The sequence below is a fragment of the Vitis vinifera genome, chromosome 11 (genome assembly GCF_030704535.1).
Source record: "Vitis vinifera cultivar Pinot Noir 40024 chromosome 11, ASM3070453v1".
NCBI lineage: Eukaryota > Viridiplantae > Streptophyta > Magnoliopsida > Vitales > Vitaceae > Vitis > Vitis vinifera.
In genome coordinates this window covers 20,008,658-20,035,000 of record NC_081815.1, presented here as the reverse complement: position 1 = coordinate 20,035,000, position 26,343 = coordinate 20,008,658, and the positions used below count along the sequence as shown (strand labels likewise).

Below are 26,343 nucleotides of genomic sequence, written 5' to 3'. Positions count from 1 at the left end.
CTTGTTTTGGACGGTGTGGAAGGCCAGGAATAGCATTACTTTCAATTATGAGGTTTTTTCTATTCAAAAACTGAAAAGGGTGTTTATTTGTTTTCTATGGTCCAAGTCTAAGTTGTTTGTAGATGATTTTTTTTTTTTTTTTGATTGGAAACGACACAAAGATTTATTGATAGATAAAAATAAGTACAAAAGAAGGATGAGGAATCCTCCCGCCAAAGAAAGCTAAACTATAGAAAAATACACTGAAAAACAAGCAAACACTCTAAAAAGACCACTCCTTATGGAGTACACACTGCTATTCAATCAAGTTGTATCATATTAAGGGGAGTCCAGAGGAAGTAGTTTTTATTTCCTCTCTCTCTCCTTTGATTTTTAGTGTCCACGGGATTTTTTGGGTTTAAAGACATCATTTGTTTTTGTCTAGTCATCTCAGCAACAAAAGCAGCTCTGAGGCTTTCCCCTCAAGCTCCGGCGAGTTGAAGGCGCACTGGAAGCGCGCCTTAGATACGCTTGGACTCTAGAGGCATACGCTTTTTGTGAGTCTAGCCTTTTCTTTTTGTTTTCTTTTTTTTGGGAACGCTTCCATGTGTTGTTGGAACGCTCCAGGGCGCACTAATAAAATTAGAATTGCATTACTGCTTGATCATGATACTGGTGTGGAGGTAGAAAATACTAAAGGGATGAATTGCTACTCTATAATTAGTGAATGATGTCAAATCATATTATATTGATTAAAAAAAAAATCTTTTGCTTTGTACTATCTCAGGAAAAATCCCGATCGTGCTGTACAAATTGATGAACAAACATGAGCGTTGAACCATTCAATAGGTATAATTTCCCTTTGAGCCAAATTTGTCAGATCAACTTGTTATTCTAATATGACTTTGATTCTCCAAAGCAAGAATGTTGATTTAATTGTTTTTCTTGTTTCTTCTTTGTTTTGCCTTTTCGATGAATTTTTCACAGGTTGGTGAAGCTTGCAGCTAGAGCATTTTATGACGATATAACAACCAAAGGAGACAACCAGCCCAAGACTGGGAGGAGTGATAACCGGGGCATTGCTGTAGTGGTGCTTGATGCTCTCACAAGGTTTTACTATTTTACTAATTTGATTTCTGCATTTTGTTAGCAGGACATGGGCCTGGATTGGGATATAATATTCTGTTCTATGCAATTTATCAAAAAAAATAATATTCTGTTCTATGTTTGGTTCACTACCAGGTTAGATCTGGGATTGGAATATTTTATCCCACTAATAAAAATATGGAGGTTTGTGATATCTTTTGGAGTTTGGAACCTGCAAGCAGCAAAGCAATAACAAAATAAGCTTAAATGTGTTAAAGATCTCAATTCCAAACCTTGCAATAATGCGGTAATATTTTTTTTTTTTTGATAGGAATAATGCGGTAATATACAAATGCTTTAAATGATAAATGATCGATGAGCTGGACAGTTTTGTGGGAATTAAATAGTGAAGACTTGGGTTTGTTGCTAACATGTGCTACGTAATTATGAATCAGATCTTTGTTTCTCATGGCCATCCTGATCAGAACATTATTGAAGAGCCCCCTTTCTTTGATGGGTAAAATTTTATTCGTTTGTTTATTGTTACTTGGAATCAAACCTGAAACCTCCAGTATGGCTACCTAAACACCTAGCCACTCGAGTAAGTCGAATATATAATATCATGGTTGTAAATCTGTATGTAAGATGATTACTAGTCAGGATGTGATTCTAGCAAGAATTATCAGAATCCAAAGTCCATGTGCTCCAATATGATGCTTTTTCCACTATGCCTTTAATTGATTTTGTTGATTTGTTGGGTTTTTGTTGAGGGAGGAAGTAGTTTTTATTTTCCCTTTTTTTGTTTTGCCTCTATGTGCATGTTGTATGCATCCCGTGTACCCTTGTGCACTAGTTCTTTTGGCGCTTCTAATATATTTCTTGTTTGCCTATCAAAAAAATATGATGCTTTTTCCACTTGCTTGAGTGGCAGAATTGGCTTTTTTACAGGTTATGGTTTGTTATGACTTTTGTTTTCTTCTATCCTAGACGACAATGGGTTAGAGAAGAAGATTTGGCAAAGGACTTAAAGCTTCACTCAAAGCAGCTTCGTCGGACTCTACGATTTTTTGAAGAAGAAAAATTAGTTACCCGGGATCATAGGAGAGAGGTCAGTACTTTTGTGGTTAATGTTATTCACTCATGTACTTGTTACTTATTGCTACCACTTTTTCATAGTTATCTTGTTTACCTTTTTCTTTCTTACCATATTTTTTGCAAAACTTATCATGAGGATATCAATTGTCATGAAAAGCTATATCAAATGGCATGGTATCTATGTTATCTATTTAAAGTGGGCTACATTCTAGTCTATCCCATACACCGAAAATTAACCACATCCACTTGACTTTTTAAGAAAGGGACAAAATAGTATACTAGGCAATTCAATCTACCACTGTACCTATTCTATCTATCTCCCTCATGATGAAAGGCATATTTTTTTGAAGGGTGAGAAAAGTGCAAGAAAGGGACAAAAATTCCTTCATCAATAGAGCAAAAGGAAAAAAACTAGGAAAACAAAATTAAAACCAATAGGCCTAAGCTTGTTATATCCAACACAAAGTTAAAACTGTTGGAAATATTGGATTGGGAGAGGGCCAATTCTCTCTATCCTGCAGATTCAGGAATGTGGAAGATGGGGTTGTCTGGGTGTTCACGGGAGTTTATGGTCCTTTCACCAAAGAGGAAAGGGAATGCTTGTGGGAAGAGTTTGGGGCCATTAGAGGAATTTGGGAAAATCCTTGGTGCTTAGGGGGTGATTTTAATATTACCCTCTTCCAAAGAAAAAGAAGCAGACAAGGGAGAATAACCTCAACGATGTGGAGGTTTGCTCAAATTATCGACAAGTTAGGACTGGTGGATCTTCCACTGCAAGGGGAAGTGTTTACTTGGAGCGGGGGTCTTAACAATCAATCCTGGGCTAGATTGGATAGGTTTCTTGTGTCTCCTAGTTGGTTAGATCATTTCAGTGGCGTGCTCCAAAGCAGACTGCCTCGGCCTATCTCCGATCACTTCCCTGTCCTTCTAGAGGGTGGCGGGCTAAGAAGAGGTCCCTCTCCTTTTAGGTTCGAAAACATGTGGCTTAAGGTTGAGGGCTTTATAGATCTTATCCGAAGTTGGTGGAGGGGGATTGAGGTTAGAGGCACTGTTAGCTTTAGATTGGCTGCAAAGATGAAGGGGATCAAACAGAAACTAAAAGTTTGGAATAGAGAGGTTTTTGGGAGTCTGGAGTGCAATAAAGTTTCAGCTCTACAGCAGGTGGAATTCTAGGACCGGATGGAAAGTGAGAGAAGTCTGTCATTGGAGGAAACAGAATTAAAAAAGGAAGCAAAGGAAAGTTATAAAAAATGGGTACTCATGGAAGAAACCCATTGGAGACAACTCTCAAGGGAGATATGGCAAAGGGAAGGGGATAAAAATATGAGTTTTTTCCATCGTATGATAAACGCCCATTGTAGAAATAACTCTCTGGACAGAATTAAAATTAATGGGGTGTGGCTTTCAGAGGAGCAGGAAGTGAGGGAAGGGGTTGCTAATGCCTACCAGCAGATGCTTTCTGAAGATTTGGGTTGGAAGGCGGATATTGGGAGGCTACAATTAGAACAAATCAACCAGTAAGAAGCAGAGAATCTGGAGATCCTTTTTTTTTAGACTGAGGTTCATTCGGCTTTGATGGAGATGAATGGGGACAAAGCTCCTGGGCCGGATGGCTTTACTATGGCATTTTGGCAAAGCTGTTGGGATTTCGTTCAAGAGGAGATTCTGCAAATGTTTAAGGAGTTCCATGAGCATATCTCTTTTCTGAAGAGTCTCAATAATACTTTCCTGGTTCTGATTTCTAAGAAAGGTGGGGCTGAGGATCTTGGGGATTTTAGACCCATTAGCCTTTTGGGGGGGTTGTATAAACTACTCGCTAAATTGTTAGCTAACAGACTCAAGAGAGTGTTAGGTAAAGTGGTATCCCCAACCCAGAATGCCTTTGTGTTGGGAAGACAAATTCTTGATGCTTCATTAATTGCAAATGAAGTGATAGACTCGTGGCAGAAAAGAAAAGAGAAGGGGCTCATATGCAAATTGGATATTGAGAAAGCATATGACAGCATTAACTGGCAGTTTTTGTTGAAGGCCTTACAAAAAATTGGATTTGGATCACAGTGGTTAGGTTGGATGTGGAGTTGTTTATCTTCAGCCAAGTTCTCAGTCCTGATTAATGGGGTGCCAGTTGGCTTTTTCCCAAGTACTAAGGGGTTTCGCCAAAGAGATCCCCTATCTCCTTACCTTTTTGTATTGGGAATGGAAGTGCTAGATGCTCTTATTAGGAGGGCTGTTGTTGGGGGTTTCCTTTCAGGGTGTAGTATTCGGGGTGGTAGAAGGCCCACCCTGAACATTTCCCATTTATTCTTTGCTGATGACACAGTTGTATTCTGTGAGGCTAATAAAGAACACCTAACTCACTTAAACTGGATTTTATTCTGGTTTGAAGCTTAGGAGGGCTGTTGCTGGGGGTTTCCTTTTAGGGTGTGGTATTCGAGGTGGTAGAAGGCCCACCCTCAACATTTCCTATTTATTCTTTGCTGATGACATAGTTGTATTCTGTGAGGCTAATAAAGAACACTTAACTCACTTAAGCTGGATTTTATTCTGGTTTGAAGCTGCTTCAGGTCTAAGGATTAATTTGGCCAAAAGTGAAATCATCCCAGTTGGTGGGGTGGAGGAGATTGATGAGTTGGCAACGGAGTTAGGGTGTAGGGTGGGCTCTTTGCCTTCTCAGTATCTGGGTCTGCCTTTAGGGGCTCCTAACAAGGCTCATTCTGTGTGGGATGGGGTGGAAGAGAGAATGAGGAGGAGACTTGCGCTGTGGAAATGACAATATATTTCCAAAGGTGGGAGAATCACTCTCATAAAGAGCACTTTGGCTAGCATGCCAATCTATCAAATGTCTCTCTTCCGGATGCCTAAGACCGTTGCTAGAAGGTTAGAAAAAGTGCATAGAGATTTTTTTTGGGGAGGGGGAAACTTGGAAAGGAAAGCTCATCTAGTTAATTGGGAAGTGGTTTGTGCGGACAAGAATAAGGGTGGGCTAGGCTTAAGGAAGCTAGCGCTCTTGAACAAAGCCTTGCTTGGTAAATGGATTTGGAGGTTTGCTTTTGATAAAGACAATCTTTGGAAACAAGTGATAATGGTGAAATATGGGCAAGAAGGTCATGGTTGGAGGACAAAGAAGGCTAATGGGGCGTTTGGAGTAGGGGTTTGGAATTGAAGGAAACTAATTGGTGTTGGGATAACATGTTGGATATGGTAGGGGACTTGCTCTTGTTTTGAGGGGTCACAGACCCTCTTTGGAGGAAGACTCAGTTTTTTGGAAGGAAGGAAGAAACAGACAGTTTAGGATCAAAGAAGCGTATAGCTTGTTGGCCAAGCCCAATGACACTGCTTTTCCATTAAGTTGTATTTAGGTGGATAAAGTTTCAACCAAGGTTGCATTCTTTGCTTGGGAGGCTACGTGGGGGAGGGTGCTTACTCTTGACAGGCTTCAGAAAAGAGGATGGCAACTCCCTAATTGTTGTTTTTTGTGTGAAGAAGAAACTATAAATCATATTCTTATACACTGTATAGTGGTTAGAGTCCTATGGAATATTGTCCTTGGGTTATCAGGTGTGCAGTGGGTCTTTCCAAAAACTGTAAAGGAGGTCTTAACTAGCTGGAGGGCTCTTTTGTAGGGAAGAAAAGGAAAAAGATATGGAAATCCATACTGTTGTGTATTTTTTGGACGGTTTGGAAGGAGAGGAATAGATTAGCTTTTTTTGGGGGGGGGTGTTAGATATTCAGAAACTTGAGAATTTTTTTGTTTGTAATTTATGGAGCTGGGCTAGATTGTATATTGGAGAGGAGTCTCTATCCCTTATAGGCTTCTTGGAGTGGTTAGCTTCCAATTAAGGGGTGGTGAGGTTCTGATGCCTTTTTTTTAGCTTGAGAGGTGTTAGTTGCCTTGTATACCCCCTGTATGCTTTGTGGCTTTTCGCCTCTGTTTTAATACAATTATGATTTACTTGTAAAAAAAAAAATATATATCCAACACAAAATGGGTTAATATATTACTCCTTTTTACTGCTTTCTTTGCATCTTGCATATGTTTTTCTGCTTCCTATAAAGAATATTTTCTTTTCCTAATGAGAGACATTGAGCATTAACATCTTCAAATTTCTTTTCCTTAAAGTTGTTTTTTCCACCTTCTATTCAAGTTATTCTATGGTTGTCTTTGCCAAACTAATTTTATCCAAAAGCTTTTTTTTTTTTTTTTGATAGGCAAACACACAGAAAAGAAATATATTAGAAAAGGGCACCTTGAGGCTAACCCAAAAACATACAGGGGGTATACAAGAGGCGTGAAAAGGCACAAAAAAGAAGAGGGGATACAAAACCAACCCTCAACTAGCACTTAGCCAATAAACAAAACTGAGTAAAGGAAGAGGACCTTCATTTACAATCGACTTAGTCCACAACCAAATATTACATACGAAAGAATTTTTCAACCTATGAATCGAAAGCTCTTCATTATCAAAAGCAATCCTATTTCTTTCCTTTCAAACCGCCCAAAAAATACACAAAGGGGCTACCTTCCACACCTTTCTACGCTTCTTGCCTATGTTAAAGCCACACCATCCAAAAAGGGTATCTCTAACCGAAAAAGAAAGGACCCAAGTAACGCCAAAAAGAGCAAACAATAACTCCCATAAACCTCTTACCTTGGAGCACTGAATAAGAATATGATCAATTGTCTCTTCTTCCGCATAGCAAAGGAAGCATCTATTAGCTAGAGACCGGCCCCTCTTTTTAAGTTGATCCAAAGTTAGCACCTTACCCCATGATGCTTCCTAAGCAAAAAAACTCACTTTGGTAGGCACACAAGGATTCAAAATAATACTATTAGGGAATTGAACAACTCTTCTTGAAGCTAGAGCACTGTAAAGAGATTTAACTGAGAAAATCTCATCCTTAGTCTCTTTCCACAGCATTCTATCTTCCAAAAGTGGATTAAGCCTCCTTCCCCGAATTAACAAAAGTAATCTCTCCACCTCCTCCACCTCCTCCACCTCCCAATCATTAAAGGGCCTAGAGAACTTAGGGCTCCAAACCCCTTTTCCTCCCGAATGATCCCACAACTCCACTAACCAAGCCTCTTTATAAGACGCAAAAGCATACAAAGAGGGAAAGGAATTACAGAGGGCGAAGTTCCCACACCAATTATCTTTCCAAAATTTCACACTTGTACCATTCCCCATAGAGAAAACAACTTTGTTTTGCAAAAGAGCGCCTTCCTTCCTTATTTCCTTCCAAAAGCCTACTCCAAAACCCTCCTTAACTTCTCTAGTCAACCAACCGTCTCCACTTCTTCCTTGTATCTTGCAGTCTGAAAGAAACCCCCCTCCCTCACTGCTCTAAGGATGAGCCTACTAAGAGCCTCCATCCCGATCACAAAAAGGTAGGGAGAAAGTGGATCCCCCTAACACAGCCCCCTTGAACTGTTGAAGAAACCCGCCGGAGTGCCATTGATCAAGACAGAAAATGTTGTGGAAATGCACCAGTCCACTTCTCCCCAAAACCCATACTTTGCAATACAAACAACAAAAAATTCCAGTTCAAGTGATCATATGGCTTCTCTATATCCAGCTTGCACAACACCCCACTCTCATTTCGCTTCAGCAACGAGTCTATTGCCTCATTGGCAGTTAGGGCAGCATCAAGAATTTGTCTTCCTTCAACAAAAGCATTTTGAGCTGAAGACACCACCTTTCCCACTACCTTCTTAAGCCTATTAGCTAACACTTTTGCCAATAGTTTATACAATCCTCCCACCAAACTAATCGGTCTGAAATCTCTAAGGTCCTCCGCGTCCGCTTTTTTTGGGATTAGAACCAGAAAAGTTGAATTCAGACTCTTTACAAATCTGCCATGCTCGTGGAACTCTTTCAAAAAGCCCATAACCTCTTCTTTCACAAAATCCCAGCTAAACTGCCAAAAGCTAAGAGAGAAACAGTCTGGACCAGGAGCCTTGTCCCCGTTCAGATCTGAGAGGGCGGAGAAAACCTCTTCCTCTGTAAAAACCTCCTCCAATCTAGCTGCTTCCTCAACATCAATCCTATTGAAGTCCAAACCTTCCATAGATGGGTGCCAATCACCAGGATCTGTCAGAAGATTCTTGAATACACCAACCCTCCCTCCCCCCCCCCCCCCCCCTCCCCCCCTTAATTTCTTGCTCTTTTGTTAACCAGGTTCCATTTATTTTAATTTTAGACAAACAATTTCTCCTTCTGTGAGAATTGGTCATCTTATGAAAGAAGCCTGTATTTTTGTCACCCTCCCTCAACCACACTTCTCTTGATTTTTGTCTCGAAGAAATCTCCTCCATAAGAGCCCATTTCTCAAAATCCCCACCCCTCCCCCATCCAATAGGATTGGAAAGTGATCCGACACTGGCCTAGGAAGAGTACTTTACACCACCCCATTAAAATGGCCCTCTCAGTCCTCCGACACCAAGAACCGATCTAGTCTTGACATGGTTTGGCTGTTCAACCCTCCACTCCAGGTAAACGGACCCCCTTGAAGAGGGAGATCCCTCAAGTCCAGGTCATCGACCACCTCCAAGAATCTTCTCATTGAAGAAGACACCCTCCTTCCTCTTCTACACTCATTAAGAAATCTGATCATATTGAAATCTCCTCCAATACACCAAGGGTCATTCCAAAGCCTGCGGATGACCCCTAACTCTTCCCAAAAAAATTCTCTATATCTTTTCATAGTAGGACCATACACTCCTGAAAAAATCCATCTGAAACCATCTTCACAATTCTTGAACCGACAGGAAATGGAGAAAAGATCCACCTCCATCCCCATTAGCTCCAACACTCTGTTATCCCAGAAAACTACCACCCCTCCAGCTGCACCCCTAGCATTCAATGCTCCCCACTCCAGAAATCTCCCCACTCCTAGGCTTTGCACCACCCCTAAAGACATCTCTGTCATTTTAGTCTCCTGCAGGCAAACCAAATCCACTTTTTGGGAATTAATTAAGGCTTTAATTAATTTCCTCTTATTTCTGTCATTTACCCCTCGAACATTCCAAGATAAATTCTTAATCTTCATTTAAAACACAAAGCTCTATCCCCTCCTCTTCTGTCCGAACCTTTCTTTCTACTCTCTCCATCGTAATTAATCGAACATTCTAACTTTTTTACTTCCCGATCAAACCTAGTCATTCCTAGAGTTCCCTTTTTCTTACATTGATCTCTTTTGGTTTTCAATCTTCGAAGCAATTTTAGGATTTCTCCTTCCCCTTCAACACCTTCTGTCGTGAACCCCAAAGACTTACTGAACTTTACCAAGCTTCTTTCATCCAACTACTGCCAGGAACCTCCCTTTCCTGCAGTTCCTCAACAGCCTCCAGCTTATTACCCATAGACTTTTCCCCCTCTGTGTCCATCACCCACGGACTACCATCAGTCAACACAGCGCACAACGGAGCCTGAAAACCAACGCCTTCAACAGTGTCTTCCGATCCATAAACAACTCCCACCACCAGAGCCCGATCACACCCATAAGAAGTAGAAGAAGAGAAGATGTCCTGATCGCCCCCAAAGATAGTGGGAAAGGACTCGTACCTGGATGCCTCGGCTATCAACGCTTTGTCGGTCAACAACGCTCTAGCATTCACCGAGAAAGCTTCTAAAACCCTCCAATCCCCTCCGTGGTATCAGGCGACCCCCGCATCCTCACTAACTTGAGCGCGCGACGAATCCTCTGTAGCCCTAACTTCCATCTCCGCGACCTCAGGATGGGAATGAGCCCTAACTCCTTTTATCTCCTCTATCCCAGGCCTAAAGTCCAATCCGGGCTTATCCAAAAGCTTATATCTAGGTGTAAAATAGGAGCCTTCTAATGGATAGTGGTTAGCGAATAGGTTAATGCCAAAGCATTGATGGAAATTGGGATGCCTCATAATCTTCTCAGTTTTGATTTCTTCACTTAATTAGAAAATTGGGATTCCTCGTAAACTTCACTATCCTTCCATTTCCGTTCTCAAAATAAGTACTTTTAAAATCACCCTACCCTCTCCTTGTTGCTTTCCATATCTAAACTTTGTCTCCTACCCTTACCTCATGGGATCAACCCCCCTGCCTTCCAATACTTTGTTATTTTAAGTACTTCTATAGGGTGACAAATAGAAGGAGAAATAGGAAGTTCACCAAATCATTGGTGAATGAAGAAGGGGCAACTCTAGATAATCTTGAAAGCATATTGAAGGAGATAGTGTAATTTATTGTAAAGTTGCATCTAGACCCCTGAGAGACTCTTGGAGGTTAGAAGGAGTAGATTGATTTCCTGTTTTGGTGGAGAAAGCTAATTGGTTAGATTGTCCCTCGTTAAAGAAGTAGTCCAAAAAGTAGTCTCTTAGCTACATAAGGAAAAGACTTTAAGTCAAAATGATTTCTCCATAGTTGTGTTTTAGAAGTGTTGAGATGTGGTTAAAGAGAATTTACAAAGAGTGTTCATTGAGTTTCACAATAACAAGGTAATAAACCAAAGTCCCAATGCTAACTTTATAGTTCTTGTGTCAAAGAGGATTTACACTAACAAAATTTTAGACTTTAAACCAATGAGCTTGATTACAAATTTGTTTAGGATCATAGTTAAAGTCTTATTAGGTCATATCCAAGGAATCTTTTAGGAAATCATTCATCTATCTCAAGGAGCTTTTGTTGAGGGGAGGTAAATTTAGATTTAGTACTGATAGACAATGAAATGATGGATGAGAAAAGATGATTAGGAGGAGGATGGAGTAGTTTTCAAGATTGATTTTGGAAAGGTCTATGGTCATATGGAGTGGGGTTTTCTAGATCAAGCACTAGAAAGGAAGGGGTTTAGTTTTAGATGGAGGTCTTGGATGAGGGCTTGTTTATCCTCAACAAATTACGAAGTCATGGTGAATGGTAGTGCCAGCAAGGAGATCCTCTTTTCCCATTTCTATTTACCATAGCAGTTGATGTCTTAAGTAGGATGATGTTGATTGTAGGGGCAAGAGGGCTCTTGGAAGGTTTCCTAATAAGGAGTAAAGCAAAGTTGTCTCACTTACAATTTGCAAATGACATCATTTTCTTTTTAAGAGTCAACATGGAAGAATTGCAAAACTTTAGACTTATCTTGATAGTCTTTCAACGCATTTCAAGACTTAAGATCAATGTAAACAAGAGCACTTTATCTATTATCAATATGAGTTAGGATTAGATTTTGAGACTAGCATCAATGCTCAAATATAAAGTTTCTCAATGACCCTTAATGTAGTTGGGTCTTCCTCTAGGGAGGAACCTAAAGGCTAGTGTTTTTAAGGATACAATGGTAGACAAAGTATCACAAAGATTGAATGGATGATAAAAAGGCCTTTTTGTCTTTAAGTGGATGAATAAACCTAATTCAGTATCCAAAAAAAACCAAACCTAATTTAGTATTGCTTGCCTCACATTCCTTTTTTCTTCCTTTCTCTACACAAGATTATATTCATAATGGCGACAAAGATTGAGAAAATGTAAAGGGATTTTCTATGGTTAGAAATTAGGGAGGGAAAGAGAGATCATCTAATTATTGGGACTTTATGTGCAAGCCCAAAGATTTCTTTAAGCAATAAGGCTCTCTTAGGGAAATGACTTTGGAGGTATCCTAGGAAAAGTGATGCTTTTGGCTTAAGGTAATATTGAGTATCCATGGGACTCATCCTAATAGTTGGGATGCGAATATTCTAGTTAGGTGGTCACATTGGTGCACTTGGAAGGTCATTACATAGGTTTTCCAGAATTTCTTAGGTCATTCTTGTCATTTAGTGGGGGATGGGTAAAAGATTTGCTTTTAGGAAGACTTGTAGTGAAAGGGTCAACCTCTAGACTCTCAATTTCCAAATCATTTCAAAGTTGTGATTGTTCGATTCATCTATTCTTGGTACCTCCTTTCCTTTTTCTCAAAACCTTATCATCCACCATAACCTCACCAATGTGGAGATAGAAGACTTGGAAAGATTCATGTCCTCTATATCTCGTGTGCACTTGATTTAGCTTGTCACGAATAAGAAAGCTTGGTTATTATTTTGTTTAGTCATATTTATAGTAAAATACCTCCTTTTAGCCTTATCCAATCTACTAACACTTGTTAATTTATCTCCAACAAAATTCATATGGCAGTCTAAATCCCATCTAAGATCTTTTCATGGCTAGTGGCCAACAAGAAGATCAACATTGGCTTACTATAGTTGACAAGTCCTCGTAAATCACTTAGTCTTAATTGTTGTACTATGTGTATGAGGAGTAGTAAATTGATTGATCATCTCTTTTTGTGTCGTCTAATGACTTTGATGCTTTGACATAGATTATTCAAGCTAGTCAAGCTTGATTGGGTTCCTCTTAGGAGCATAAGTGATATGATAACAATCTCCTTTAAGGGTTTAGGAGGTACAAATAAAGGCAAAACTCATTGGTAAATTGCATGCCTCATTTTAATTTGGATGGTATGGCAGGTAAGAAATGTAAGATTTTTTAAGAATGAGTAGAGAAGTACAAAGTTGATATGGGACTTAAGTTATTTCCTTTCCTCTTTTTGGGCCTTAACAACTTTAGGTTTCAAGGGCATTCCTCTCCATGTTATCAAGCTTTACTAGAATTTGATATGTAAATAAAGGGCTAAAATAGCAAAACTTCGAAGTAAAGCTTCAACCTCCTTTGTATATGGATTGATCTAAAAGGGGAGTAAAATCACATTTCCCTTGTATGGTTTTACGTGGTATAGAGGAGAAATCTTATTCATCTGTTCTTTTGATCAAAGTTTGTTTATTTGGTAGTATTTCCAACACCACTTCCTGAGCAATACCTTGTTTAAAATAAGCTAAATCTCTTAGGCCAAAACCACATTTCTTTTTGTTCATATATACAATTGGCAAATTCACCAAACCACTTCATTTGCTCTTCACATGCATCACAGGAAATGAAGGCAACATCTCCCTCTTTTGAACGTTACTAAGGATTTCTAGCTCCAAAAGGAACAAAAAGAGAGGAAGATGCTCTCCTTGCCTTAAACTTCCTAAACTTTGAAAAAACCAATTGAGAGTTCCATTTAACAATACAAAGAATCTTGTTGTTGAGATACACCATTGAATCAAACCATCCATTTGTATATTTTGGATAGTGTGAAAGGAAAGAAACATGTTAGCTTGACAATAAGGATTTATCAATCCAAATATTGAAAAATTCTTTTATTTGTAATCTGTAGTCTTGGTCTAGGGTGTCTGTAGATATGAGCCCTATTTCTCTTGTTAGCTTCATTGATTGGTTACTCTAAGTAAGGGCAGATGACGTTTTTTGCTTCTTTCCCACCCCCTCTGAGTTTAGCCTTTAGGCTTTTACTATATACTTTGAGGGCATTGCTTTTGGTGTCTCCTCTTTACTTTATATATGATTTTTCTTTACCTATAAAAAAAAAATTGAATCAAACCATCCATTTATGCCCCAAACCCAGCTTTCTAAAAACTACTAAGAGGAATTCCCAATTGTATGGTCATATGCCTTCTCTATATCTAGTTTGCAAAAACACATTTCCTCTTGTGCTCTTCAATCTTGAATCTAATGCCTCACTTGCAATAAGAATCGCATTCAATATTTGTTTACCCCCCACACGACATTCTGAGTGTTGGATACCACTATTTCAATGTTCTTTATTCTATTAGCAAAAACTTTTGCTAGGAGTTTAATAGTTTATACAAACTGCCCACCTACCTAATAAGTTTGAAGTCCGTTAAATCATTTTCTACTCCTTTCTTAGGGACTAAGAGCAAGAACATTGCTTTGAAGCTTCTCTCAAAACACCATTCTCACGTAATTCCCTAAAGAGACCCATCACTACGGTCTTCACAAAGTCCTAATTGAACTGTCAAAAAGCCATGGAGAAGTCATTTGGACTAAGATCCTTATTCCCACACAACCTTTTTTTTTTTTTCACACAACCTTGTCAAGGCCTCAAAGTCCTCTTCTTAAATCTCTCCAAACATCTTGCCTCTCTCAATGATATTAAGTCTCCCTTCTATTGTTTTTGATAGAAGATTCTAAAAGCATTTGTTGCTCTTTTATTTTAGAATATTTTGAGAGCTTGACCCCATTCACCTTATGCTACTTATGAAGTTCCTTCCTTTCTATGCATTTGTCATTTTATTGAAAAAATTCGTGTTTCTATCACTCTCCTTTAACGATAATTTTCTTGACTTTTGTCTCCAAGAAATTTCTTCTAACAAACTCACTTGCTAAAGTTTTCAACAACCTTTTTTTTTTGGAGCCTCCACTTTTACTTATAGATGGTTATGCCAGCTTTATTTTGGATTTCGGAAGGTTCTCTCTCCTTCTTACTACAAGTTCCTCTGCTTTTAAACTTTTTTTTCCCTATAAGAAACTAAAATAATATTATAGATGCAATAAAATGTCAAAAGAATGATGAGGAATTGTTATTAGTTGAAAAAGGGACAAAGGAAAGAAAGCAGCAAAGATATGATCTCCCACAAACTCCATGGCAGATGAGACCCCTCTCTTACCCAAACTATCAGCTTCATGATTTGTTGCTCTAAGTTTCCTTTTTCCATATGTTTCCATTTTTATTTGTAACTTCTACTTTGGTTTATGATTGATTCTCATGTTGGAATTCTGCTTTTATTTTGATACTGTACATGCATTACTAAGTTTTCCTCTTGTTAGTAAATTTCTGATGTTTCTAGCCCTTATAGGCATATTTGATGTTTTGTTTTGTCACAGACAGCTAAGGGTGCAAAAATATATAGTGCTGCAATAGCTGCCACAGGTGATGGACAACAGACTAAGGAGGGAGATGAAAAGATAAAGCTGCATACTCACTCTTACTGTTGCTTAGATTATGCGCAGGTTCTTTCTAGACTTATGGTATCTATTTTATAATTTTATCCACTTATTAGTTTGTATTCAAATATTTTGAACTCAATGATTCTCAATGTATCACTTTTGTCCTTATATCTTCTATATTACATGAATAGTGAATATTTATTATGTCATAGTGGGTTATCTGTCAAATATGTACTTTCCTTGAAATATGTAATTATTAAATTTGGTAGCTGTATGTTTAATGATTCGGTGAGACATAGAAGGCGATAGAACAGTCGTACTATGGTTCCTGTTTAACTTACCCATCAGGTTGATTTGTTGGCCAAATGTTGGCCCTATAAAACACAAATAAAATAAATATAATAACAACTAGCAAAAGTGCACCAAAGTACATATCATGCTCTTTAGGACTCCAAATTGCAAAACACAATGCATTTTGGAGTCCTAAAGAGCATGATATGTACTTTGGTGCACTTTTGCTAGAAACTGTAGGATTTGGGTCCACAATGCATCTCATTTTCTTTAACACCCTTCCTCACAAGTGGACCCATATCTGCATGTGGAGGGAGACACAAGCTCATAGGCAAACAATCACAATCAACTTCTTTTGGGGTTACATGTAGGCTGAATAAATTGGGAAAATAAATGTTATGTGGTGAGTTTTGAACACATGATCTCCTACGACATGAAGCTGTTGGACAACTAATTTTCCTAAAAACTTAAGCTTGTAGAATTTGGATTCATAATATATATCATTCTCCTTAACAAAAACAAAGGCCCCTTCATAAAATCTATAAAATCTAACAAGGTTAGAGACCCCTATCCATGTATAATCTAACCTGTAACAAAAGGTTACAAAAAAATGCGTGTTTTAGTGCTTGATTAGACATTTCTTTGCTTTCAAAAGATCTCTAGTAGCCTCCGTAAGTAATGTCCAAAACACATGTAGTGTGACAAATCTTTAGAACTTTTTTCATTTTTACCTATAAAAGAATCATTCCACCCTAAAAAGGTTTCTCACACCTAACTTTCCATCACTCAAACAACCCTAAGTAAGGAAAACACCGAATTCCCTAACACCTTAGTTCTAGCACAGTGCAAAAAGGTGTGATCTTCGGACTCTTCTTCTTCCTTATATAGAAAATATTGGTTCACCATGACCATCCTCTTCTTTGCAGCTGGTCCAAAGTTAGAATATTTTTCCAAAAAGCTTCCCATATAAAAAAAACCTACTTTAGTCAGAACCATTGAATTGCAAATTACCCTCAGAGGGAATGTTTTTTGCTCTTTCCTTCCCAAGAAAAGTACAGAAGGATTTGACTGAAAATTTACATTTGCATTCATTCATTCTATTCTGTCTTTCCTCATCCATTCTGACTTTTTGTGTTTATGAAAAAGCTTGATGTAAAAATGTCTTTTTGGCACTCTTTGTATACTTCCTATGTACCTTGATGTTCTCTTTGTTTGGTATGTGTTTATAATTCTCATCATTACTTATCAAAAAAAAAGCTTGATGTGAAAATCTGTTGTAGATTTATGATGTTGTAAGATATAGATTGCATCGTATGAAGAAAAAACTAAAAGATGAACTGGAGGACAAGAACACAGTTCAGGAGTATATATGCCCCAATTGTGGCAAAAGGTTAGCTTCATCCCCATTTTTTTAAAGTTTTTAACTAGTACATACATCTGGAATAATTACCTTATTCTGAAGGGAGCATTCCCTGATGGCTTATGTCCAGATACAATGCTTTAGATGCACTGCGACTGATATCTATGGAAGATGAATATTTTCATTGTGAAAGTTGCAATGGGGAACTTGTAGCGGAGAGTGACAAGTTAGCTTCTCAAGAGATAGGTGATGGGGATGACAATGCCAGGAGGCGGCGACGTGAAAAGTTGAAAGACATGCTTCAAAAAATGGAGGTCTGCTGTTTTATGATTACTCATGTCTTACCATATTGATTATGTTCATTTGCTTACCCTATTTTCTCATCAGGTCAGCTTGTGTAAGCATAAATATTTTTTTCCCTCAAATTCCACAACAACATATCTATGTTTATATATGAATCTGAAATATGGCCATGATTTTGTAACTGGTTAAAAGAGAAAATATGTTAATGGGTTTGATTAAATAATGTTTTGGCTGTCTGCCATAAGCCTCTTTTGCTCTATGGGATGGAATGGGTAGATGGGGTGAGCTGGGAGATTCTTGCATTAGGGCTAGACTGGGAAGGCTCTGGTAATCAACTAGGGGTAAGGCTATGTAGTTGGGGTGCAGCTGTGAGGAAAAACATGGTAAGGATGTTGAAGGTCTTTGTGGAGAGGAAGACCTTCTTGGTTAGGTTGGAAGGTGAGCACAGAGGAAATTGGTGCTATTACAGAGCTCAGTAAAGGCTCTGTTTTTGTCTTAGGTTTTGAAAAGGATGCAGTCGGGTGGATGATCAAACATTTGACGAAAGCCATAGAAATGAAGAGCCACCTGGGTTTCAACAGAAAGTTCAGGGGAAAATGCAGTGTCCACCTGATGGAAGTTGGCTTCAACAACCACGGAAGGTTCATATGGATCTCGGAGTTCGCTACCAACAGAAAATCTTCTGTTTTGATTATTCCTAAGGGCGAGAAGGGCAGAGGATGGGAGAATATTAAAAGCGCGTTGTCTTCAATGTTGGTGGTCCCCCCTTCGAATGCAGTCGAAAAAGGAAGGCAATTTAGAGGGGAAAGATATTCCCACAATCACGTGGGTTCTCTACACCGGTCCTTCGTGAAAGCAGTCAATGGTGAAGGACCAAGAGGAGGTGGTTTTGTTCCTGATGGGAAATGGGCACGAGTCGTGGTGTGTGAATGCAATGATGATAGTGTTAAATGGGTTGAGGTTGGCCGAGCGGTGGCGAGAAGCTTAGGGAAGAAAGGCGTAGTAATGATTGTACCCATCTCAGGTGGAAAAGGAGTATTTTTCATTGAAACAACAAATTAAGCTCTCTTTCTCCAAGATTTGAGGAATTTAAGGGTTGAGGGAAGGAATGTAGTCCAGTTGTGAAGGTGGTCACCGAAGGAAAATTCGAGAATAGAGGGGAAGTTCAGAGGAGGCTGGATTGAATTATGAGGATTGCCATTTCATCTATGGTCTGAGGTACACCTAAAGAAAATTGTGGAGCAGTGGGGAACGGTGACTGAAATTGATTGGCGAACGTTGAAGCTGTTCGATCTTAGCAAGGCGAGGGTAAGAATCGCAATGAAGGATAGGTTAGTCCTCCCAGCTTTGTTAGAGGTGACAAACGAGGATTGGGTGTTTACAGTTTCCGTCGTAGTGGTCCAAGATGAAGACGGTCGGAGAGGTAGTGTAAAGGGTGAGTCGACTCGGGAGGCTTTTGCATTTCACTCGAGGACAGGTGGAGGAAGGCGAGGGGAGAGTCAGATCAACGGCGGGGGGAAGATAGCAGAATGAGGAAGGGGGAAGAAAGGGGTATGGCTGTGTTTCTTTCAGAGGGAACACGTGGTAAGGGTGGTCAGTTTCCATCGCTGCCTAGTTTGAATTCAAATAAAACGGACAGTGGGCTTGTTGGGACTAGGGAAGCGGGAGGAGATAGGGTCGGAGGGGACGAGGCCTCTGCTGTTGTGGGCTGTCGGGCCTATGAGAGGAAAGCTCAGTCACTGTTTAAGACTGGTCCAAAATATGCAAAAGTGGGCTGCAATTCCAAAGGCCTGCCGGGGTTGGGCCTAAGCCTAGAAGAAAAAAACCCAGATGAGACAGTGGTGTCATTATGAAAGGAAGAAGATCCTTCTGCAGCGAGAAAGGGGAAAACAACTTTTGTACTTCTTGAGGTTCAGTCGAGTAGTTCCGCGAAGAAGAAGGTGATGTTCGGTTCAAAGAAGCTATGGTCAACCTTTTTTCCTCCAAGCTCTGAGCGTCGACAGGGACTTCAGTGTCGCAGCGAGCCTCTATTGCACGAGAAGAACCAGGCAAACAGCGAAGAGGACCCAAAGGAAGAGGCTTCCGGGGCTGATTTTCAAGCGAAACGAGGATCTAGTGCAAGTCCTCTCTTTTCTCGTCGATTTCTAAGGTTTCGGAAGAAAAGTTTGGGGGAAGGGGCTTCGTTGTCAAGAAACGAAGTGGCTCTGAACAATTTTTCCTCCGACGAAGACATGAAAGGATTTTTCGGGCCGAGTGGGGTCCGATCTTCGTGGCTCAGCAATCATGGTTTTGCCCTCTACGCCAAAAAACAGAGGTAAAGGGCCTTGCTTTATGGGGAATTGTGGATTGTTGGTTGCGGAAAATCTGGAGGTAATTTCATCTTCACCTATTCAGTCACCTTTGTCTTCTATACCCCCTTCTTGTGGTTTGACTTATTCCTCTCTGAGTCCTTCTGTTCCCAATCTTCCCGGTTCAGCCTTTCATTCTCAGTTTCCTATGGAAAATCGAGTAAACTCTGATTTTTTTTTCAAAAAAGATGACGATGTTTCTGTTGGTCAAACTTCTGTTGGCATCCCTAATATTGTAATGGAGGTGATCCAACCTGCTTTTCCATACCAGATGATCGAGTGTGTCAATCCATTTTTACCTAAACCAATTTCGCCTATTAAGGCCTCCAACCTGGTTACAGTTAACCAGGGTGTTACTGCGGGCTCCCCATCGGGTGAGTTCCAAATAGAAGGACTGTCCCCCAGGAAAATGGCAAAAGTGCGTGAGGTTTTAAAGTCTCTGGATATTAAGGTATATTCCAGGAGGAAGAGCAAATGCTCCACAGGTTTGTGAGACCTGTTGGAACTGGATTGGAGATTAGGGTTTGTGAGTTTCATCCATGAAGATAATTAGTTGGAATACCAGGGGTTTGGGTTCAAGGAAAAAGCGAAGGGTGGTTAAAGATTTTCTGAGATCAGAAAAGCCGGATGTAGTGATGATTCAGGAAACAAAAAAGGCGGAATGTGACAGAAGGTTCATGGGTAGTGTTTGGACAGTCAGAAATAAGGAATGGGCAGCCCTTCCGACGTGCGGGGCTTCGGGTGGGATTTTGATTATTTGGGACTCTAAAAAACTGCGTAGTGAGGAGGTAGTATTAGGTTCCTCTTCGGTCTCAGTCAAGTTCGCATTGGATGGATGCGAATCGTTATGGTTATCCACAATTTATGGCCCAAACAACTCAGTACTTAGGAAGGATTTTTGGGTGGAGCTTTCAGACATTTTTGGACTTTCTTCCCCGCGTTGGTGTGTGGGTGGCGATTTCAATGTCATAAGGAGAAGTTCAGAAAAATTGGGAGGCTCTAGTTTAACCCCAAGCATGAAGGACTTTGATGATTTTATAAGAGATTGAGAATTGATAGATTCACCTTTAAGGAGGGCACCATTCACTTGGTCAAACATGCAAGAGTATCTCGTATGCAAGAGATTAGATCGTTTTCTTTACTCAAATGAATGGGAACAATTATTTCCTCAAAGTTTTCAAGAAGTTCTTCCTAGATGGACATTAGATCATTGGCCGATAGTCTTGGAAACCAATCCGTTCAAGTGGGGCCCAACACCGTTCAAGTTGGAGAATATGTGGTTGCAACATCCCAGTTTTAAGGAGAGCTTTGGAAGTTGGTGGAGAGAGTTTCAAGGAAATGGGTGGGAAGGTCACAAGTTCATGAGGAAATTACAATTCGTTAAGGCCAAATTGAAAGAGTGGAATAAGGCTTCTTTTGGAGCGCTAAATGAAAGGAAAAAAAGTATCCTGTCCGATTTACCTAACTTTGATACCTTGGAGCAAGAAGGGGGTCTCTCCCTTGAACTTTTAGTCCAGAGAGCTTAAGAAAAGGGGAGTTAGAGGAGTTGATTTTGAGGGAAGAAATACATTGGAGACAAAAAGCTATTGTGAAATGGGTTAAGGAAGGGGATTGTAACTCAAATTTTTTTCATAAAGTGGCTAATGGCAAGCGAAATAGGAAATTTATCAAGGTGTTGGAGAATGAAACAGGCTTAGTGATGAATAATTCAGAGAGCATCACAGAGGAGATCTTAAGGTATTTTGAAAAGCTCTACGCGAGCCCTTTTGGAGAGTCTTGGAGAGTTGAAGGCTTAGATTGGTCCCCTATATCTGGTGAGAGTGCATCTAGGTTGGAATCCCCTTTTACAGAAGAAGAGATTTCTAAGGCCATTTTTCAGTTGGATATGGATAAGGCACCGGGGCCTGATGGCTTTACCAGTGCAGTGTTTCAAGATTGTTGGGATGTGATCAAGGAGGATCTAGTGAGAGTGTTTGCAGAGTTTCACAGGAGCAAGATTATCAATCAAAGCACTAATGCTTCCTTCATAGTTCTGTTACCCAAAAAAAACATGTCAAAGAAAATCTCAGACTATAGACCTATTAGCTTGATCACCAGTCTTTACAAGATAATAGCCAAAGTGTTAGTAGGGCGTCTAAGATGGGTACTTCACGAAACTATCCATTCTACTCAAGGAGCTTTTGTTCAAGGGAGACAAATTTTGGATGCAGTTCTCATAGCCAATGAGATAGTGGATGAGAAAAGACGATCAAGGGAGGAAGGAGTTGTCTTCAAAATTGACTTTGAAAAGGCTTATGACTATGTGAGTTGGGGTTTTTTGGATCACATGTTGGAGAAGAAGAGGTTTAGTCCTAGATGGAGGAAATGGATGAAAGGTTGTTTGTCCTTGGTATCTTTTGTAGTCCTGGTGAATGGAAACGTTAAAGGGTGGGTTAAGGCATCTAGAGGTTTAAGACAAGGAGACCCTTTATCCCCTTTTTTGTTCACTTTAGTTGCAGATGTATTGAGCAGTATGTTATTGGGAGCAGAGGAAAGAAATGTCTTGGAGGGTTTCAGGATGGGTAGGAACAGAACAAGGGTATCCCATTTATAATTTGCAGATGATACCATTTGTTTTCTAACACTCGAGAAGAGGATATGCTGACCCTCAAGAGTGTTTTGCTAGTGTTTGGGCATATTTCTGGGCTGAAAGTTAACCTTGACAAAAGTAATATTTATGGCTTTAATCTTGAACAGAATCATCTTACTAGGTTGGCCGAGATGTTCGATTGCAAGGCTTCTGGGTGGCCTATACTCTACCTGGGTCTTTCTCTGGGAGGGAATCCCAAGGCTTGTAGCTTTTGGGATCCTGTGATTGAGAGGATCTCGAGAAGATTAGATGGGTGGCAAAAGGCGTATTTATCTTTTGGAGGCAGGATAACTCTCATTCAATTTTGTCTCACCCATATGCCCTGTTACTTTTTCTCCTTGTTTAAGATTCCCGCCTTAGTGGCAGCAAAAATTGAGATATTGCAAAGAGATTTTTTATGGTCAAGGGTTAGGGAAGGCAAAAGAGATCATCTGGTTAGCTGGGATGTAGTGTGTAATCCGAAGGCGAAAGGGGGATTGGGATTTGGAAAGATTTCTATAAGGACTTTCGCTCTCTTAGGGAAATGGTTGTGGAGATATCCTAGGGAGGGTTCAGCTCTGTGGCATCAGGTTATTTTAAGCATTTATGGATCACACTCCAATGGTTGGGATGCCAACACTATAGTCAGATGGTCACATCGTTGTCCTTGGAAGGCTATCGCACAAGTCTCCCAAGAGTTTTCCAAGTTTACTCGGTTTGTGGTAGGAGATAGGGAAAGAATTCGGTTTTGGGAAGACTTGTGGTGGGGGGACTAACCTTTGGGGGTCCAATATCCAAGACTACTTAGAGTAGTCACGGATAAAAATACTCTTATTTCTTTAATTCTCGGCTCTACTCGCCCATTCTCTTGGAACTTTAACTTTCGCCGAAACCTTTCTGATTCTGAGATAGAAGATTTAGAAGGCCTCATACGGTCTCTTGATCGTCTACATTTATCACATTCGGTTCCAGATATGAGATCCTGGTATTTATCTTCTTCAGGACTTTTTACAGTGAAATCTTTCTTTCTTGCCTTATCCCAATTTTTTGGTTTTCCTCCAATTTTCCCTACTAAGTTCGTTTGGAATTCTCAAGTTCCCTTCAAAGTCAAGTCCTTTGTCTGGTTAGTGGTACACAAGAAGGTAAATACTAATAACTTGCTACAGTTGAGAAGACCCTACAAAGCACTTAGTCCCGACATTTGTAAGTTCTTCATGAAGCATGGAGAAACAGTGGATAATCTTTTTCTCCATTGCTCTTTGACGATGGGGTTGTGGCACAAATTATTTCAGTTAGCAAAGATGGATTGGGTCCCCCCAAGGAGCATCTTTGACATGTTATCTATTAATTTTAATGGTTTTGGATCTTCTAAGAGAGGGATTGTTTTATGGCAAGCCGTGTGCATCGCTTTAATTTGGGTGGTGTGGCGGGAAAGAAATGCAAGGATTTTTTAGAATAAAGTAAGGAATTCAGAGAACCTTGGGGATTCTATTCGTTTCCTTGCTTCTCTTTGGGCTTTTTGTTCTAAGGTTTTTAAGGGGATTCCCCTTAACGTGTTACAACTTGATTGGTTAGCGGTGTGTAATCCCAATGGGTTGGTCTAACTAGAGAATTTGCTTGTTTATACTTTGTATTTTCTTATATTTGATTCCTAGTAGTTTTGTTTTTCTTTGGTGGGAGGATTCCTCATCCTTCTCTTGTAAATCCTTTTTATCAATATATTCCTTTGTCGTTTCCTATCAAAAAAAAAAATCAACTAGGGGTAAGGCAGTAGCAATCTTTATTTAAAAGTGATGTTCTTAAATTACTTGTAGGGAACCCTTAGTTTCAGCTTATTCCCCGATAAAATCAGGTAGTGCTCTCTAAGGACTCATCACATGAACATTTGTCATAGTATCTAAATCATCTAGTCTCTCTATAATGCATATACAATCATAAATTATACATGCAACCCTGACAACATGTAGAGCACTTTATATTTTTTGAGTATGCTTAACTAAATTGCTTTTGAAAATATTTTTACAAAAATTTGAAATTCTCAACAAATTTTGGAAAAATCCAGAGATTGTTGTGGCTGTTGGCATTGTTAATGTTTTTATTGTAATTCTGTTCAAATGGTTCCTAATATTGATTGTTGTCTACAAAGTTTGACAATTTAATTTTTCATAATTTTGATACAAATTACTGAACAGTGAGTCAGTGACCATAACCGATGATGTGTAGTTTAATGTCACTCAGACCTGAGAAGATACATGGTTATTTGGTATTTGAGCATAAAGATTATGTTCAATTTGACTTAAAAATTATGATAGAGAATAGGAAAACAAGAAAAGTATTTGCTGAAACAGTCTTTATGTTGGAAAACCGAAACCGATATGGAAAGAAATAACTTTGTAAAGCTGTAAATTATTTATTAGTTGTCAATCTTTGTATTTTTAGGAAAGTAATTGTTAGGAGTTATTCTTTCCTTTTAATCAGTGATTTAGTTTCTTAATTTAAAGGATTTGTATATGTTGTAAACTCTATAAAAGAATAATCTCAATGAAAGAAAATTATTCCCGTGAAACCCTATTCTTCAACTTGGTATCAGAGCTAGCAATTTGCTTGCCGAAATCCTCCTTCTTCCTCTCTTTCAATCCCTGTTCTCTGAAACCATGTCGGATATTTCAAACGAGTCCACTACTGTTCCTCAACCTTCTTTGAACAATCCCATCATCACTGATTCTTCAAAAATCAGTCCTACCACCTCGGAATCTCACTCTGTCCAAATCACCACGATTCGCTTGAATGGTGACAACTTTCTGAGATGGTCTCAATTAGTTCGGATGTACATCAGAGGATGTGGAAAGATGGGCTACCTGACGGGTGAAAAGAAGGCTCCTGCAATGGATGATCCGAACTATGCTATATGGGATGCTGAGAATTCCATGGTGATGACATGGCTTGTGAATTCTATGGAAGAAGACATTAGCTCTAATTACATGTGCTATCCAACAGCATAAGAGCTTTGGAAGAATGTAAATCAGATGTATTCTGATTTAGGGAATCAATCACAAATCTTTGAATTAACCCTCAAACTTGGTGAGATACGACAAGGGGAGGACAACGTCACAAAGTACTTCAACTCCTAGAAGCGGATCTGGTAAAACCTTGACCTCTTCAACACCTATGAGTGGAAATCTGCCGAGGATGGACTTCATCATAAGAAGACCATGGAAGACAATCGGATCTTCAAGTTCTTGGCTGGCCTTAATGTCAAGTTTGATGAGGTAAGGGGGAGAATCATTGGAAGACAACCCTTGCCTTCAATTGGTGAAGTTTTTTCAGAAGTTAGAAGAGAAGAGAGTCGGAGGAATGTGATGCTGGGCAAGAAGGGACCTGGAGTTGCTATTGAAGGTTCAACCTTGGTTACCACGGGTGGAGGCTATAATAAAGTTGTTGCGTTTCAGCGCAAATCAAATGAAAGACCACGGGTTTGGTGTGATTTTTGCAACAAACCTCGCCATACTCGTGAGAATTGTTGGAAAATCCATGGGAAACCTGCAAATTGGAAAGAAAAAACAGGTGACAAACCAGGCCAAGCCATTATTCCTACTGCTAATGAGGCTAAGACCAGCCCCTTCACCATTGAGCAAATAGAGCATCTTCTTGCACTGCTGAAATCCAACTTGTCATCCGATACTTCTAGTGTTTCTTTGGCACACACAGGTAATGAATTATATGCTCTATCTTGTTGTTTTAAATCTACTCCATGGATAATCGATTCTGGAGCATCCGACCACATGACCAATTCCTCAAACATGTTTGAATCTTGTTCACCATGTCCTGGAAATAAAAAGGTCGGATAGCTGATGGTAATTTCTCACCTATTGCAAGAAAAGGTCTAATAAAAATCTCTGAGGGAATAGATCTTAAATCTGTTCTCCATGTTCCTAAACTTACTTGTAATTTCTTGTCTGTTATCAAATTATCTAGAGATTCTAATTGTTGTGTTATCTTCTATGAATCCCATTGTATTTTTCAGGACCAGAGCTCGAGGAAGACGATTGGCAGTGCTAGGATGATCAATGGTCTCTATTATTTCGAGGATAATTTACCTAGTAATAAAATTGCTCAAGGACTAAGTAGGACTAGTTCTCTTTCTGTTCGTGATCAAATAATGGTTTGACATTGCAGATTAGGCCATCCTAGTTTCTCTTATTTAAAACATTTATTTCCAGTGTTATTTCAAAAGGTTGATTCTTTATCATTTCAATGTGAAAGTTGTTTATTAGCAAAGAGCCAACGAAAAACTTACATTCCAAAACCCTACTATGCATCAAAACCATTTTATCTTTTTCACAGTGATGTTTGGGGACCTTCAAAAGTAACCACAATTTTAGGAAAAAAATGGTTTGTGACCTTTATAGACGACCATACACGTCTTTGTTGGGTATATTTAATAAGGGAAAAATCTGAAGTCGAAAGGATTTT

At 39.4% G+C, this 26,343-nt stretch overlaps 1 protein-coding gene across 2 annotated transcripts in view; it reads left to right on the top strand.

Annotated features, from left to right (window-relative positions):
* Positions 1 to 26,343, top strand: part of LOC100263299 (uncharacterized) — a 34,849-nt gene that overhangs the window by 1,156 nt on the left and 7,350 nt on the right. Inside the window, exons 2-8 of one of the 2 annotated variants that reach the window (XM_003633148.4) lie at positions 425 to 536; positions 767 to 828; positions 967 to 1,089; positions 2,053 to 2,173; positions 14,898 to 15,023; positions 16,532 to 16,641; positions 16,742 to 16,925. In XM_003633148.4, coding sequence (XP_003633196.1) covers positions 806 to 828; positions 967 to 1,089; positions 2,053 to 2,173; positions 14,898 to 15,023; positions 16,532 to 16,641; positions 16,742 to 16,925 — 687 coding nt within the window. In that variant the 5' untranslated portion in view covers positions 425 to 536; positions 767 to 805. The remainder of the gene's footprint in view (positions 1 to 424; positions 537 to 766; positions 829 to 966; positions 1,090 to 2,052; positions 2,174 to 14,897; positions 15,024 to 16,531; positions 16,642 to 16,741; positions 16,926 to 26,343) is intronic. The other variant, XM_059740524.1, reaches the window with a different exon arrangement.